Source organism: Epinephelus moara, chromosome 12 (assembly GCF_006386435.1).
Source record: "Epinephelus moara isolate mb chromosome 12, YSFRI_EMoa_1.0, whole genome shotgun sequence".
In the NCBI taxonomy this organism is placed as follows: domain Eukaryota; kingdom Metazoa; phylum Chordata; class Actinopteri; order Perciformes; family Serranidae; genus Epinephelus; species Epinephelus moara.
The window spans coordinates 26821794-26836243 of record NC_065517.1 but is presented as its reverse complement, the minus strand read 5'-3'; the positions used below and the strand labels follow the sequence as shown (position 1 = coordinate 26836243).

General features: G+C 42.0%; 2 protein-coding genes across 2 annotated transcripts in view; one reads left to right on the top strand and one right to left on the bottom strand.

Moving 5' to 3' along the window:
• Nucleotides 1-2166, top strand: part of cdc40 (cell division cycle 40 homolog (S. cerevisiae)) — a 31720-nt gene extending 29554 nt beyond the window's left edge. The window contains exons 14-15 of the mRNA XM_050058085.1: nt 212-356; nt 971-2166. Of these exons, the coding sequence (XP_049914042.1) occupies nt 212-356; nt 971-1148 (323 nt within the window). The 3' untranslated portion in view covers nt 1149-2166. The remainder of the gene's footprint in view (nt 1-211; nt 357-970) is intronic.
• Nucleotides 2167-3544: 1378 nt separating this feature from the next.
• Nucleotides 3545-14450, bottom strand: part of mettl24 (methyltransferase like 24) — an 80277-nt gene continuing 69371 nt past the window's right edge. Inside the window, exon 5 of the mRNA XM_050058090.1 lies at nt 3545-6936. Coding sequence (XP_049914047.1) covers nt 6619-6936 — 318 coding nt within the window. The 3' untranslated portion in view covers nt 3545-6618. The remainder of the gene's footprint in view (nt 6937-14450) is intronic.

The following is a 14450-nucleotide window of genomic DNA, read 5'->3' as shown; positions in this document are numbered from 1 at the left end:
CCCCCCCCCCCCCCCCCATAGGCTGCATAGACCGTGTACTCACTGATATCGATACCAATGCAGCATCTTAGGCAGCATCAGAGGTGTTTTTGACACTGGCACCGGTATTAGAACAACTCTGTTGTGTAAGCATATTATACAGTGACGTACTGTGCTGCACCACTTGAGATCAGCTGATAGCTTCATGCTGTTTGCTTGTTTCTAACCCCAGGTAAATGGCTGGCATGCCAGTCTATGGACAACCAGATTCTGATCTTTGGAGCCCAAAACCGCTTCAGGCTGAACAAGAAGAAAGTCTTCAAAGGCCACATGGTGGCTGGCTATGCCTGCCAAGTGGACTTCTCCCCAGACATGAGGTAAGCTTTTACTTTGTTACTCATTTTTCTAATGAGGGGGAGTGTTAGACAGCTGGGATTCTCACAGCTGATTAATAGTTTATAATAGTTCATTAAGGAAAATGTGCAAGAGAAATGAAAACTGACTTAGCAAAGATTTGTCTTTTCCTTTGAGCAGAGAGAACTGTCTTACTGAGTGGAAAGTGTCAAGAGAGACAAAATATAAGCTCACTGTGTAACTGTGAACTGTGTAACTGGAGTACCTGTGCTCGCCCACTGTTCTCTAAAACACCTTCAGCTGATGAAGAGCTGTGGAAATTCATATTATCTCATTTATAAGCTCCACAGGGAGAGCTAACTGGGACAGTCCAGCACCCTAATTTTAGCCAAAACACCCATTAAGACCTGCTTCACCCCTCTTCTCACCCACTAGCACCACCCACGTCTGTGAGCAGGTGCCCTAACTTCCTCTCAGTATCCATAGCAACACTGCAACTCCTGGCTAGACTAAATATCCAAAAATTTAGACTCCCACCTTTTGGCAGGTGAAGTGGAGACATTTTTAGCAAAGTCCTAATCTTCCCATCTTCTCTCCCTCCCTCCCTTCCTCTCTCTGTTCCTTTCCTCTCTACCAGCTACGTGGTTTCAGGTGACGCAGATGGAAAGCTGAACATTTGGGACTGGAAGACCACCAAGCTCTACCACAGGATCAAAGCTCATGACAAGGTGTGCATAAGCGCACTGTGGCATCCGCACGAAACCTCCAAGGTTATCACCTGCGGTTGGGATGGACAAATCAAACTCTGGGACTAGATCTGTCCCGGTGTGTGTTTGGGGAGGGGATTCTGGGAAATGATGGACAGAACTGTACTGGTTCACTGTAGAAAGACAGAAGGGGACTGGTTGTCCCATGTGTTTTTTGAAAACCTAAAGTGAAAGCCACAGGACTGGTATCCAGTCTTATTGTAGCAGCATATTTTTGTATCCTGTCGTGAGAGTTCAAATTACATACTCATGTATTATCTGTACAAAGATGACCACAAACATACTTTTAAAAATAATTTCCACTCCAAAAGGCAGATTAGATGGGAACCTTTGCATTTTTAAAGTATTTTTCCTTTGTTGTTTTTATTTGCATTGTCCTGTGTAGTATAATGCTTGGTCAAAATTCTTAATTTTCTCTTGTATGAACATCCCTTTGTGGAAATAAACATTCTGTAAATTTGACCTCTTAAAATGATACTTTGCTGATTTTCAACCAGCTTTGTGTCATAACAATGTGGGTAAGTATGTGAAAAGGAACGTCCCCTATTCTACCAGAGCCCAGATCTCCCTGCTTATCTCTCAGCTCTAACGTGTCATCTGGTGTATTTTCACTGGCTCTCAGGCTTTTGCTCGAACTACAGATTGTACCTCCACGTTTTTATATGCCCACCAGCAGAGACAAAAGCCCCATTTCCGTCAAGAGGAACAATACGGTTCAGTTAGGTTCGGTATGCTTCTTTTCTGTTTCCACTGTGAAAAGTTGTGGATGGTACCAATGGAATGTTCCGTACTGTCCCCATTTTTGGTCACCCCTCTGTTGGGGTTAGGCCTGTCACGATAACAAATTTTGCTGGGCGATTGCGTCAGAAATTATTGCGATAAGCGATAATATTGTGTAATGTGCTTTTAAGACCGTTTTTATTATTGTTGTAATTTGCTGTTTTTAGACCATTTTTAAACTTATATAATGATAATAAAGGCATATTGATGCAAGTACACCCTTTTAAAGTGAAATAAACATTTATTTAACAAGAATATTTAGGACTGCAAAAAAGAAAATTTGAATATCCGAAATAACACGTAAAAATATCTAAATAAATACAAAAAAAAAATAGACTGTCAATCTATCACTCTCAGGAGTGCGGTTAAGTTGGTCGTATTCCCTCTTTTTGTTGAGATGGTTTTAGAACAAACCCGGCACACCGGCTCGTCCAAATTACTGAGCTCCCCTCTGTCATTTGGTTTAAATCCAAAACACTCCCACACAGGGGCTGTGGCATTTGGTTTAGGAACAAGTTCCCTGTCTTTCTCCGCCTCGTCTCCCCCTCACAAAGATAGCACTGTGTGTGTGTGTGGCCCATAGCCCCGCCTCCCCCACAGAGACAAAGACACTCGATGACAAGAGCTTTCCCTCCGTTCATTACGCTAATGAACCAACTCACCTGGCTGCCAGACAATGCGCGGCAGTGAACGCTCTTGTCGTCCAGTCTCTTTGGTGGAGAGAGACGAGGAAAACAAACACGCATGAATATGGCAATTAATCGCGGCCGGGAAAGTTACCGTCTCCCTTTTAATTTACCGTGCAATTAACCGACTTAAAGCATATCATGAGTACTACTAGTTGGGGTACCTAGCGCACAGATCTGGTACTAAAAGGTGGAGCTGTGAACATTTCAACTTTGACCATTCCATTAGTTTTTATACGACGTACATTTTTAGTAATGAGTGGATCTTTACGTGTTTATATATATTGATTTTGACCAGGTTATGTGAACTGCATATATTCTAATCCTCACTCAGAGAAAAACAAAAAAAGCTATGTGGAGCATCGTTCCTGTGGGCTCCAGTAACACTAAACCCCTGAGCTTGCCTTTGAAGGACTAAATGCACAAACCTGCTATTTTTAAATATCCCATGGAGAGAGACTCTCACTGCAGCCTGTTCTATTTTGTTCTGAAAATGTCGGCATACAGCCTCATTCTGAGGACGATAAACGAGGTGCAGACTGATAAAGGAGGAAATACAGCAAGTGCTGGACGGAGCAGTGAGTGACAACAACCCCGCCCACATTTAAGAGTACTGTTTGTGGTGGAAACGCTAGGGTCTAGGTACCATGTCTGCAGGGTTACTTTTGGTAACCATAGCGAAAAGTGGTTGGTGGAAACGGGGCTTAAGAGTACAGAAGCGGATCGAGATAGAGACCCGTCCCTCTTTCTCTCAGACCAAACTCCAATCAAACACTAAAACGAGGCAGTGCTGATCAAATATAAACCAAGATTCTGTTACTGCATTGCCAATTTCATGCCTAAAATGTCTTCAGTAACATATTTAAGTTCACTGTTTAGCTGTAATATGAGAATTTGTTAACAGTTGGCGGGCATCATACTGTTTCCTGCATTATAAAAACAGGCAGAAAAACACTTTTCTCTGGTCCTGTATCACAGATTTTAAAAGTATTTGCGTCTTTCTACTGCACAGACGGCCCAGTTTCATGAACAGACCATCTTGAGTGAAATAGTTCTTTAAGAAAGCAAAGCATCGCCTGGAGAAACTGTTTCTTCATCTATAATTCAACACAAAATCATGGAGTCATCAAACCTTTCATCTTTCCTTTCTTTATTAAACTACATCAAAATATTTGGCAAGTTACATTAATTGGATCATTTTTGAATGTGGATCCTCTTTTGAGGTTGTCAGCCTGGTGCTGCGTGTTCAGATGAAGTTTGTTGGTGAAGTTCTGGTGCAGCAGAGATAGTGGAGCGAGGCCAATTGAACACCAGAAGAAAAACAGAAGACGGAAAAGAACTGACAGTCACACAAAATGCGTCTTTGTGTGGATCTCAATTGTTGTTTTTCTATTATAACCCAGGAAACTGAAATATGGAAAAAAAGAAGATAATTGGAGTTCATCTTTTCTTTTTGTCTTTTTCCCACGCACTCGCCCACGCGCTCTCATTCAAATATCCAACAAACACTGAACAAATCTGGAGACATCACTGTGACGTTCTTCACATTATTGTTGGGTTTTGTGTTTTTAGATACAATCGTATCAGGGTTCAACTGCAGGGAAGCGTCTGTTCGCCCAGATATCTTCTTCAGCCTCCGGAGCAGATCCCATCTCTTTACTTTTATCACCCACATTCCATTGCTTATTCTCTTTCTGTTTAAGCAGCTCCAATTGCCTCCCACATATACTCACTTACTGTCAATGAGACAGAATCTTTCATCCATCCACCCTCTTTGACGTCATGTATCCATTTCCACTAATTCATGTTCTATTAAAGGAGCAGTGTGTAGGATTTAGGGGGATTTAGTGTCAGCTGGCAGTGAGGATTGCAGATTGCAGCTGACGCTTCTCCAGGTTAGAATTTTTTCAGTGTTTAATGTACAGAAGGCTTTTAACGGGAGCCAGATTATTCACAGAGGTCTCTTCCTCTCCACAACAAACAGAGCAGGTGATTATAACTGAAAAAGAACATTAAATAAAGCAGTTTCACTTTACAAATCAGTGTTTCTCTAACACTGTTTGCTTACGGGAGACGGGGTTAGCCCAGCACCTGCTAATGTGTGCTCATGTTTTTTTCTCTGATGACTTTAGATCCAAACATTTTTACGAGGTTTTACTGGAAGCTGAATTATCCGCAGAGGTCCTTCTCTCTGAACAGAAGCACAAGGGCTGCCCCCGACGACGAATTTTCCTAGTTGACCAATAGTCGTCGTTTAGAGCCATTAGTCGACTAGTCGCCCACAATTTTTCGATATTAATTTGATTATTAAATGATATATTTTGTGCGGGGCAACACAATGGTTTGAGTTGAAGGTGTGAGAAAGAATAGTATCAGTAACATTGTTAACACTGTGCTACATTACAGAGAAATACAAAACCGTACTAATGAACCTTCATTAATATAGGCCTATATTTTATCTACAAGTGCACGTCACACACTGAGCGAGCCGCCTGTTAATGACGCTGTGGGCTAATGGGCATGTAGCTACTTCCATGTTTCAGATGATACGTCATGTTTGTAGTCGACCAATGAAGATGAGTTTACATATCACCTTGGGTTCGTCCTTCACCTTCTCAAAATGATCCCACACTTTGGATTTCCTGCCAGACATGTTATTAACTAGCCTGTGGAATAACTGCTGGTACCAGCCCTGGAAATTAACCGCCTAGAAAACTTAAGGTCAGGCACTGGGCGCAAGTTTTGTGCCAGATCTCAAGAGTGCGGTGGCAGGTTGCGTCTGAGGTAGCAACATAACCTTAACAAGCATCGTATAGCCTATTTACTGCCTGGAAATCTGTGCCAGCTTTCAAGAGCGCTGCGGCAGGTTGCATCTTAGGTTGCTAAGCAATCCTAACAAGCACTGTATAGACTATTTACCTGAATTCCTGAGTGCAAAGCTCATCTTCTGAAAGTGTAGGCCTGTCGTCTGTGGGACAGATGTAAAGCTCTGGGTAGCCCTGCACTAACATGATCAACTTTTCCGTATTTATCAGACTGAATATTTACAGAAGAAGGGAAAGATATCTGTCAGGTGTGATTGGTTTGTAATGTGTCTCCTGTCTGACTGCTGAGCGTGGCCACTTCCAGTGTCTTAAATTCCCACATGGTCCAGATAAATAGGTTTTGATTTATTTTGACTTTGACGAGTCGCTGCTCCTAATAGAGTTTCTTTTTGCGACTAAGTGACCATTGAAATCTTGCCAACTTATGACCTTTCTGATTTGACTAACATTTGGTCAACCATTGGGGGGCAGCTTTAAAACGGACCCAGTGATTTAAACCAGTAAAAACACTGAATAAAGCAGAGAGGGCTGCTACCTGCAGTGGCCGACACGAAATGCGAATGGCCCTATCTAGAGCCAGTGTTTAGCTGGTTTGTTCTGGGATATTGTAGCAACACAGCGATCTCCATGGAGTACCGCTTCCTATGTAGATATAAACGGCTCATTCTTAGCTAACGAAAAGACTTATTTTAGCTTGATTACATAGCAGAGAAAACATAATAATTATTTAATATTCCATTTCTGCCAATATATCCCCCTAAATCCTCAACACTGAACATTTAAGAGGTGTGGTCTGAGGGTCCGTGCAGCCTATTGTAATCTGTAAAGGTTGTCTAATATCAGGCCGGCTGTGAGCCAAGCTCAGATAGGACCATGATGACAGGGGTGGCTGTGACTCAGACGCTGACCTGCAGCCAACAACACCACCACTATGAGGTAGAACACAGGGAGCCTCTGGAGGCAATTATGCCACCCCCCTCTCTACACGGCTGAGGTCATTACAGGCCAGGAGAGGAAGAGCAGGAGGATAAGTAGGAGCAGGGATTTCTGCTTTGCAAAAAGGTCAGGCTAGATAAGAGCAGTTTGTGGTTGTACAGCTGTGATCTAGCAAGAATATGTGCTCCGACTTCAAACTCTGTGTTACACAAACTCGTACATTTCCATTCAGAAGCTGCTCTGGCCGAGATAATGGCTCTTTTTCGGTTCAGTCATTCAGTCTGGATTCCCTCAGGGCTTCCACTCTGTGTTCACCCAGCTCAATGTGTAAGCACTGCTGGCGTTGAGGACGTTCTTATGCAGGAAGAGACGAGGCTTGGCCGGGTCGCTGTGGACGTGGAAGAGGCGGAAGTTGGCGTGCTCGAGCTCCTTGAGCACGCTGAACCAGTACCGCACCACAGATGGGTCGTCTCCGCCCACCTCAAAGCCTGCCCAGTGCAGGTGAAGCTCCAGCAACAGCTGACCCACCGAGTCCAGAACTCCTTCAAGGACCAAGTTCTCCAGAATCTTCCACTCTGCGCTCTCCATATCTGCCTTCAGTACATCCACCTGGAACAGGAACAAAAAAACACAATGGATGGGTTTTTTCCTTCAGGTAATAAATGAGTTCTATTATAATTCGGGAATGACACTAAACTGTGTGGAATTATTGGACGCAAAAGCTATTAAAAGATGAAAAGAAGTAAGTGAAGCTTGGCCTTTGTTCTTGCTGTAGCGATGCTGATGATGGATTGAGCGAGAGAGCGGCCTGACAAGGCTTGCTGTGTCGGAGCAGAGAGGAAATGCCTCATAAAAATGAATGTTAATTGCACCCTTAGGTCATATTCATGTAAGGAGACTCATGCATGCCCAAAGTTTAATGCACATCCTCAGGATCTTGGGATTCCTCTTAATTCTATTGGATCGCTAAAGATGTCCGTTGTCTGACCTTTTATGTCTTTAAAAGTCTCGTTGGAGACAGTGCCTCTATTCCTTCTAGGCTCTGTTTCAGTTAGCATTTTCTCAGCTAGTACATCATGTAGCCACTAAATTAGCAGTGATAAAACCTGAGGAGAGATTTAGATTACAAGATTTATCAGAGAGAGGCCCGGGGTATTGTCATGTCAAGGATTATTACATTAAAGATAACATGAGATACTAGCTGAAGGAAATTCATAGTTCCCTGCGTTTTTTTAATTGTGGGAAACGTCCACAAATCCACGGCTAAACTGAGAACATCATCTGACAGCTCAGATATTAAAGTGGCCATGAAGTTTCTCTCCAATTGATGCCTTTGGTGACGCCACAGAATTCCCAGCCCTCATTAGTGGAACTGAACGAGTCTCTGAAACTCTCAAAAAACAGCTATCTGTGGAGAACAAGTCCAAATGTTGTCCTCAATCCTCCCTGTAGGCCTCAAACTCCCACAAGCAGAGATCTGCTCCTTAATTGGACAGAGAGCTCCTAATGGAAAACGATACGGCATCATCAAGAGGTGATGTATTCACTTGGTCTCTGAGGAAAGTGTGTTTCTGTATGTGTATAATCGTACTGCGCTCGTGTGGATGTATCAGGATTTGATGTTATTTACAGCAGCTCGTATAGCTTCACTCTGTCTGACCTTTTTGTTTTCAGTGGACTTCACATAAATTGCCTTTCTGCCTCAGTGGTCCCTGATCCAATGCTGCCAATATCAACTGTCTCTGCAGGAGAAGTTACAAGCCCTGGCAAGACTCCGTCTGGTGTGAGTAAAGTCCATATGGTGTTGGAGCTGTGGAGAGATGACTGGTGCTCCACTCCTGTGCAGCGCTAGCTATGCTAAATGGTCCTGAACTATGCTGGAAAGAAATGAGATGATGACGGTTTCCTGGTGGTTGGAGAGCAATAAGATGGTTTATGTCAAAAACTAAAGACATTTGGCAAACGTGTGTTGATTATTTTAACTGAACAGCGCTAGTTTAACATTTTTGCTGCGTTCCATTTACTCTGAAAGTCAGAGGTTGGAGCTGGGAATGATGCCACCCCTGAGTTGACTGCGTTCCAGTACAAGCAGTCCGAAAACTAGGGTGCTGTTAAACTCGTTAACAATAGAGTGCCCCAGGAATGAGTCCTAAAACCTGGAAATGAGTAAGCATTTTAGCACGCCTGGTTCTCTCCTCTCAAAGTCAGTGGGTTTTTGGTTAGATGCCTGAAAAAGTCTGTGGTCAACACAATTTACTGACTTTAACGTTTTGTTCTCCAACATAAAATCTGTCAGTAATTACCACACTTGTGAGTTTTGAAGCATGTGTCTTATAAAATGTGGTTGCTAACAGTTGGCTAAATGCATTGGTGTACTTGAGAGTATGTGCAGGTATGTGGGGTATACTGACCGCTTTTTCTGGCTGTTTACAGTGTACCTACCAATCAATAGAATATGTAGGAGAGTATACCCACCTCCTCCTTAGTAATCTACCCAACCTACCACTACACCAGTGGCTAAATGAGACTACAGAACGTCATACTACCAAACACTGTTTTACAGCCTTGTTGTGGTGGCGAAGTTGAAGTCATGCGACTGTGGTGTAGTTCATTCATAGCTCAACGTTAGCTTTTTACTGCTGGCAATTCTATGGGCTTCAAAAAAAAGTAAAAGTGTTGTTTATTTGTAAAGACTGTCTTTCTGAACAAAACGTGTGAATATCATAAATTAAATGTTTGTTTGCTCCAACGCAAAAGTCCCAGTGGCTTTTTGAGGAGGGAACCAGAGTCATGCTAACTTCCGTGTTGGCCTACAGAAAAACATCATCCTGGAGCAGTCTGTGCCAATTCTAGCTACTATATGTTAGCCATTGTTAGCATTATCAGTTGATAACAAAGCATTACGCTGTATTTTGTGCATACAAACACTATAGCGACATTTCCACAGATAGAAGTTGGACTGTACTGTGTGTACAGATGTTTAAATGAGACATAGAAGCCATGGATTGAACACACCATTTGAGCCAGCGGACTATTAGCTTAACGTTAGCATAAAATGGGAAATGGAGGAAACAGCTAGCCTGGCTTTGCCTGAAGCTAACAAAATCCAGCCACTAGCACCTGTAATGCTCACTAACACATTTTACCTTGCTTAGTTTATCGATATTTTTAAGGGCAATCAGTCAGGACAACTAATAATTTAAGAGCTATCTGCTATTTTAATGGGTGGTAATGTGCAAGGCTACTTCTTGCCCGAGAGCAGTTGCCAGGCAACCAGCAGACACTTCAGCAAGTTACTGCTTGTAGCCAAGAATACTGCTCAGTGAATAAGAATAAAATCATCAAATGTAATGTATTGTATATAATATACAGTCAGATACAAAGGTAGGTTAACATTACGTGCCACATTTTGTTTTAACCCATTAGATGCATGATAAGCTGATGTTTTGTTAGCATTAAGGTAGCATAATATTAGCTAGCTTATCTTTATCTGGATGATTCTGTAGTTGGCATTTGGTCCAATTATGAATTGAACATGTGCCTCAAAAGATTTAAAGAATTGCTGACAGGTGTAGGTGCTAACGCTAAACACCAGATAGACGTAAAGGCCTGTAATGTTAATGAGTGGCAGGCTGTTAAGGTCCTGTGACCATTCATTATTTCGTAATTCGTAGGATCGATATCGTTCACTAACTTCAATTTTGTGATATTCCCCTTCATTGCCTCTGTCGTGAGCTTCTCTTTACATGGGCATTTGTCTTCCACGCATATTAATTAATTTCTGATGATGAACTTGACAAATGACAGATGATTAGAGTTGCAGCTACCATAGCTATAGATGCTAAACCCTTCCAAGATGGCGGAGCTGCCCCACAGTGTGCTGCATTTCGCATTCCCTATAATGAACTTTAGAGGTGCTGGTAGGCAGATATGGCCCCCAGGAATGCTGCTTGGCCTTGCTTCCAACTTTTTCCAGTGGCCACTCACGGTATTACTGCAAAAAAAAATTCCCTGTGGCGCAAAAAACACTTCCCTAATCACCACCATTATGATGTAAAACTGCTGACAGAACACCTCAAACTGCAAACAGTGTCAATTATTTTACTTACAATAGTAGATCTATGGAAGTTTAAATGTGTAAAAGCAGAAAAAAGCATCTGAAATTCCTCAATGTCACCAGAAGTCTAGGAGCCAAGCGGGAACTTGTGGGGAGGCCAGGGGGAGAAACACTACTGCACATATTCAGTCGGCCGCATACCTCAGAAGTAAACCCAATAGCTAGAACCTTTTTTGGCATAGGCACCAGGTAAGCAATTCTCATTGGACTGAATAGGCACCACCTTGGGGTCTGCTATCCAGATCTAATAACACATTGATGGTCTTGATGATGTGTATGCTAAGCTTATCGTCTCCTCGAACCCCTGGTTGGGGAGCCTTTCTGTGTGGAGTTTGCATGTTCTCCCTGTGTCAGCGTGGGTTTTCTCCAGGTACTCCGGCTTCCTCCCACAGTCCAAAGACATGCAGGTTAATTGGTGACTCTAAATTGTCTGTAGGTCTAAATGTGAGTGTGAATGGTTGTCTGTCTCTATGTGTCAGCCCTGCGATAGTCTGACGACCTGTCCAAGGTGTACTCCATCTTTCGCCCAATGTCAGCTGGAATAGGCTCCAGCCCCTCCGCGACCCCAACAGGATAAGCGGTTACAGAAAATGAATGAATGAATTATCATCTCCTAACTCCAGCTGCCTATTCATTAGGGGGTTTTACTTATTGATGAAGACACATTGATGAAGTCTCTCAAACAATAAGATCCCAAGAACAACACTGACTTGTCTTTGATTTGAGCTCATTTTAAATCATTTTTAACAACTCTCTGTCTTGTGAAAATTCTGCAAGAACACATGATGAATTCAAAAACACACATCAAATTGTATCCTCCACAATAACAGAGCTGATCAGCCTTGTTGTGCAGCCTCTGTTGAATATCACACTCCACAGAAATTCCTGCCCTTGACTGCTGGGAAATTAATGTCAGATTTGTGCAAACAGTCTTTATACCCAACGGGCAAATATTTCCTCTCCTCCAAGTGACTCACGCAGCATGTGATCAAAATACACATGGTAATTATTTCAGTAAAGCATCCTCAGGATTAGGCAGCACATTGGGACAAATTTTAATTTAGAGACGCGTTTGATGAAAAGTTGTCTGAGTCTTTGTAAACAAACAAGTTTGCAGATTTGAGAAAATAACTTTAAATAGGAGTTAACACGTTGCCTTATTAATTGGCCTGAAATGTGTTTATTTCATGGTGGGCAAAAACAATCCTCGCTAATAACAAGACTTTTATTACTGTCTCCTTTAGTTCCACACGATTGTTCTTGTCACAATAATTCAACAGTTTTTTGCTTGTAAAACAGCCCTGAACATCACAGCCTATCTGACCCCTGTTATTGTATGCTTTGTATGCTTTAATTAGAGAGCATGCCTCGAGAGAGCAGATCACAATTAAAGATATTTAATTACACATCTGAGAGGTCTGCTGATTCGGTGCTTTTGGGAGCACTTCAACAACTGCTTTGACATCAGGGCAGAGTCTCCCTAAGGCATCTTCACAGAGACACAGTAGGAACTGTCTTAATATTTATCTGTCTATTTAGTCTCATTTATCCAGACAGCTTATGAGATAACTGTGCTCACTTAAAGTTTTGATAATTTCATATCTTTTGTGTTATGAGACTATATTGTCTTAGATGAACTGTCAACTGGTTTCAAAGGCTGCTTTTCAGTAGAGTGATGTAATGTCTGGCCTTCTTTTAGCTGTTCTATTATGTCTTTACCCACTTCATGATTATATCCACATTACTGATGATTATTTATTTTTAAAAATGTAATGGAAATACTTGAATGGAAGCACCAATAGTCAAGCCTACAATATCATAGCAATATCAATATTGAGGTATTTGGCCAAAATGCTGTGATATTTGATTTTCTCCATATCGCCCAGCCCTACTATCTAATGTCGCACATATAGCCTTTTATGTCACCTTATTTTATAGAGTTTTAAGATGAAATCTATTGAGGCATCTCTACATCTTCAAGATGGATTGACTTAAATTGTGGTACAGGCATTCATTGTTGCCAGAGGATGTATCCTACTGACTTTACCTGTTGACTTTTCATCTAGCGCCACCAGCAGGTTGACATTTGTTTTTTGAGTGAAATGTCTCAACAATTATTTGATGGATTCTGATGAAATTTGGTAGACATTCCTGTTCCTCTCAGGATGAACTGTAATAGCTTTGGTGATCCCTTAAGTTCTACCATCATGTTAGAAATTATAATTTGTCCAATTTGGTTCACAGCCAAACACTTGAAAAATGAATGACATTTCCATCAGTGTGTGTTTAGTACTAGTTATGTCATTTTAGCACGCTAAAATACTAAATTGAGATTATACCTGCTAAACATTAGCATGTTAGCACTGTCATTTTGATCATTTAAGCATTCTGATGTTAGCATTAAGCTCCATGCACTGCTTTGCCTGAGTGCAGCAGCACAGATCTGTAGCACATGGTCTAAAGTGCATGGCACAGGTGCATTTAGGGCATGTCCAACTCTTCTTTTACTACTTAAACAGCACATCATCTGGGTGCAAATTAAGGCACAAGGGGCAAAGGAGTAGTATTTAGTCCCTTCATTAATATCATAGGAGTGTTTTGAGCATAACAAGTGAGTTGAGTGCCTGGGGCACTGCATTTTTTGGGGAGAGTAATGCAGTAAGAGCAGTAATGTCACTGCAGCAAATATCACGGGACATTTAAGCAGCAAAACAAATAATAAATAGTCACAAACTTGACATAGGCAACAGCTAAACCTTTAGCTTCTGAAATACTTAAGTTCTGTCCCTCCTCGTGCAAAAAAATGCTTTCACACCTGCCCTGTTTGGTTCGGTTCAATTGAAGTCAAGTTTGTTTGCTCCCTAAGTGCAGTTCATTTTGGCAGGTGTGAACACAGCAATCGCACTCGGGTGTGCACCAAAACAACCGGACCAAGACCTTCTTGAAGAGGTGGTCTCAGTCTGGTCACAAACAAACTCTGGTGCGGTCCCTTTGTGGTGAGAACGTGTTCCAACCTCGATCTGAACCAACTGCAGTCACATGACACATTGTTTGGGTTAAACATGAGCATGTTACAGTCCTGGAGGATTATTAATGTGCACCTCCTCCTGTACTGCCTTAATATGCACATTCAGCACATCCAATGCATCAAAACATTGTTTTCTAGTCGAAGCCGCGCCTCGTTTTCAAACTGTATGGTTTGACTAAAATGAACAATGACAGCAATATAGTCCACGATGAACAGCGCTAAAATCAACCTGTGTAGTTGTCCCTCCATTGTGACATTAGAAAGTGTCACATTTATCTTGCAAGTGTACTCTTCTTCAACATTTGTTTACTTCCTGGATTTATCACGCATTGAAATTCTGACCAATCAAGAGCAGCTTTCTTGTGTAGGCATTTGATCTGGTCCGCTTGTAAATGCTGCAGTGAGAACATGAACCAACTCTAGGCAATTGTACAACTTTGTGAAGAAATAAGCCCCTGATTCGGACCAAAGCAAGACAACTCTAGGTCTGAAAGCACCCTTAATGGGGAGTTGGACAGGTGCTCTGCAGCTCTGCTCTGCTCTCTGCTACGTTCACATTTTAGAGAATTTAATTAATATTTTCCTCCTTAATGATGTATTATTTCACCCACTCTTAACCCATCCACACCTCCCTGAGTGTGTAACAAGCATACACGTGTATGTGCATCATGAAGCTGCCCATGTAGTTGCATCTTACTGTCTTAATAATGTGCCCTTTAATTAGCAGAAAAATACTGTGCCAGATTTTTGTTGGTCAAAGGTGCAAATGCTTTCTGCTGCCTTAAAATAGCAACACACCAACAGTACACATGAGCACACCTCATTGACGTACATGCCCATGCACGCAAGTACATTTGCTACTTTCACAACTTGGGTGCTGGCTGTGAAAATGACAACCGCATTGGTCTGAAATTAGCAATGGCAGTGGCACTGCGCTGTGAGTGAGATAGGCTCCTTTGTCTTGTTAGTTGGGTTCCT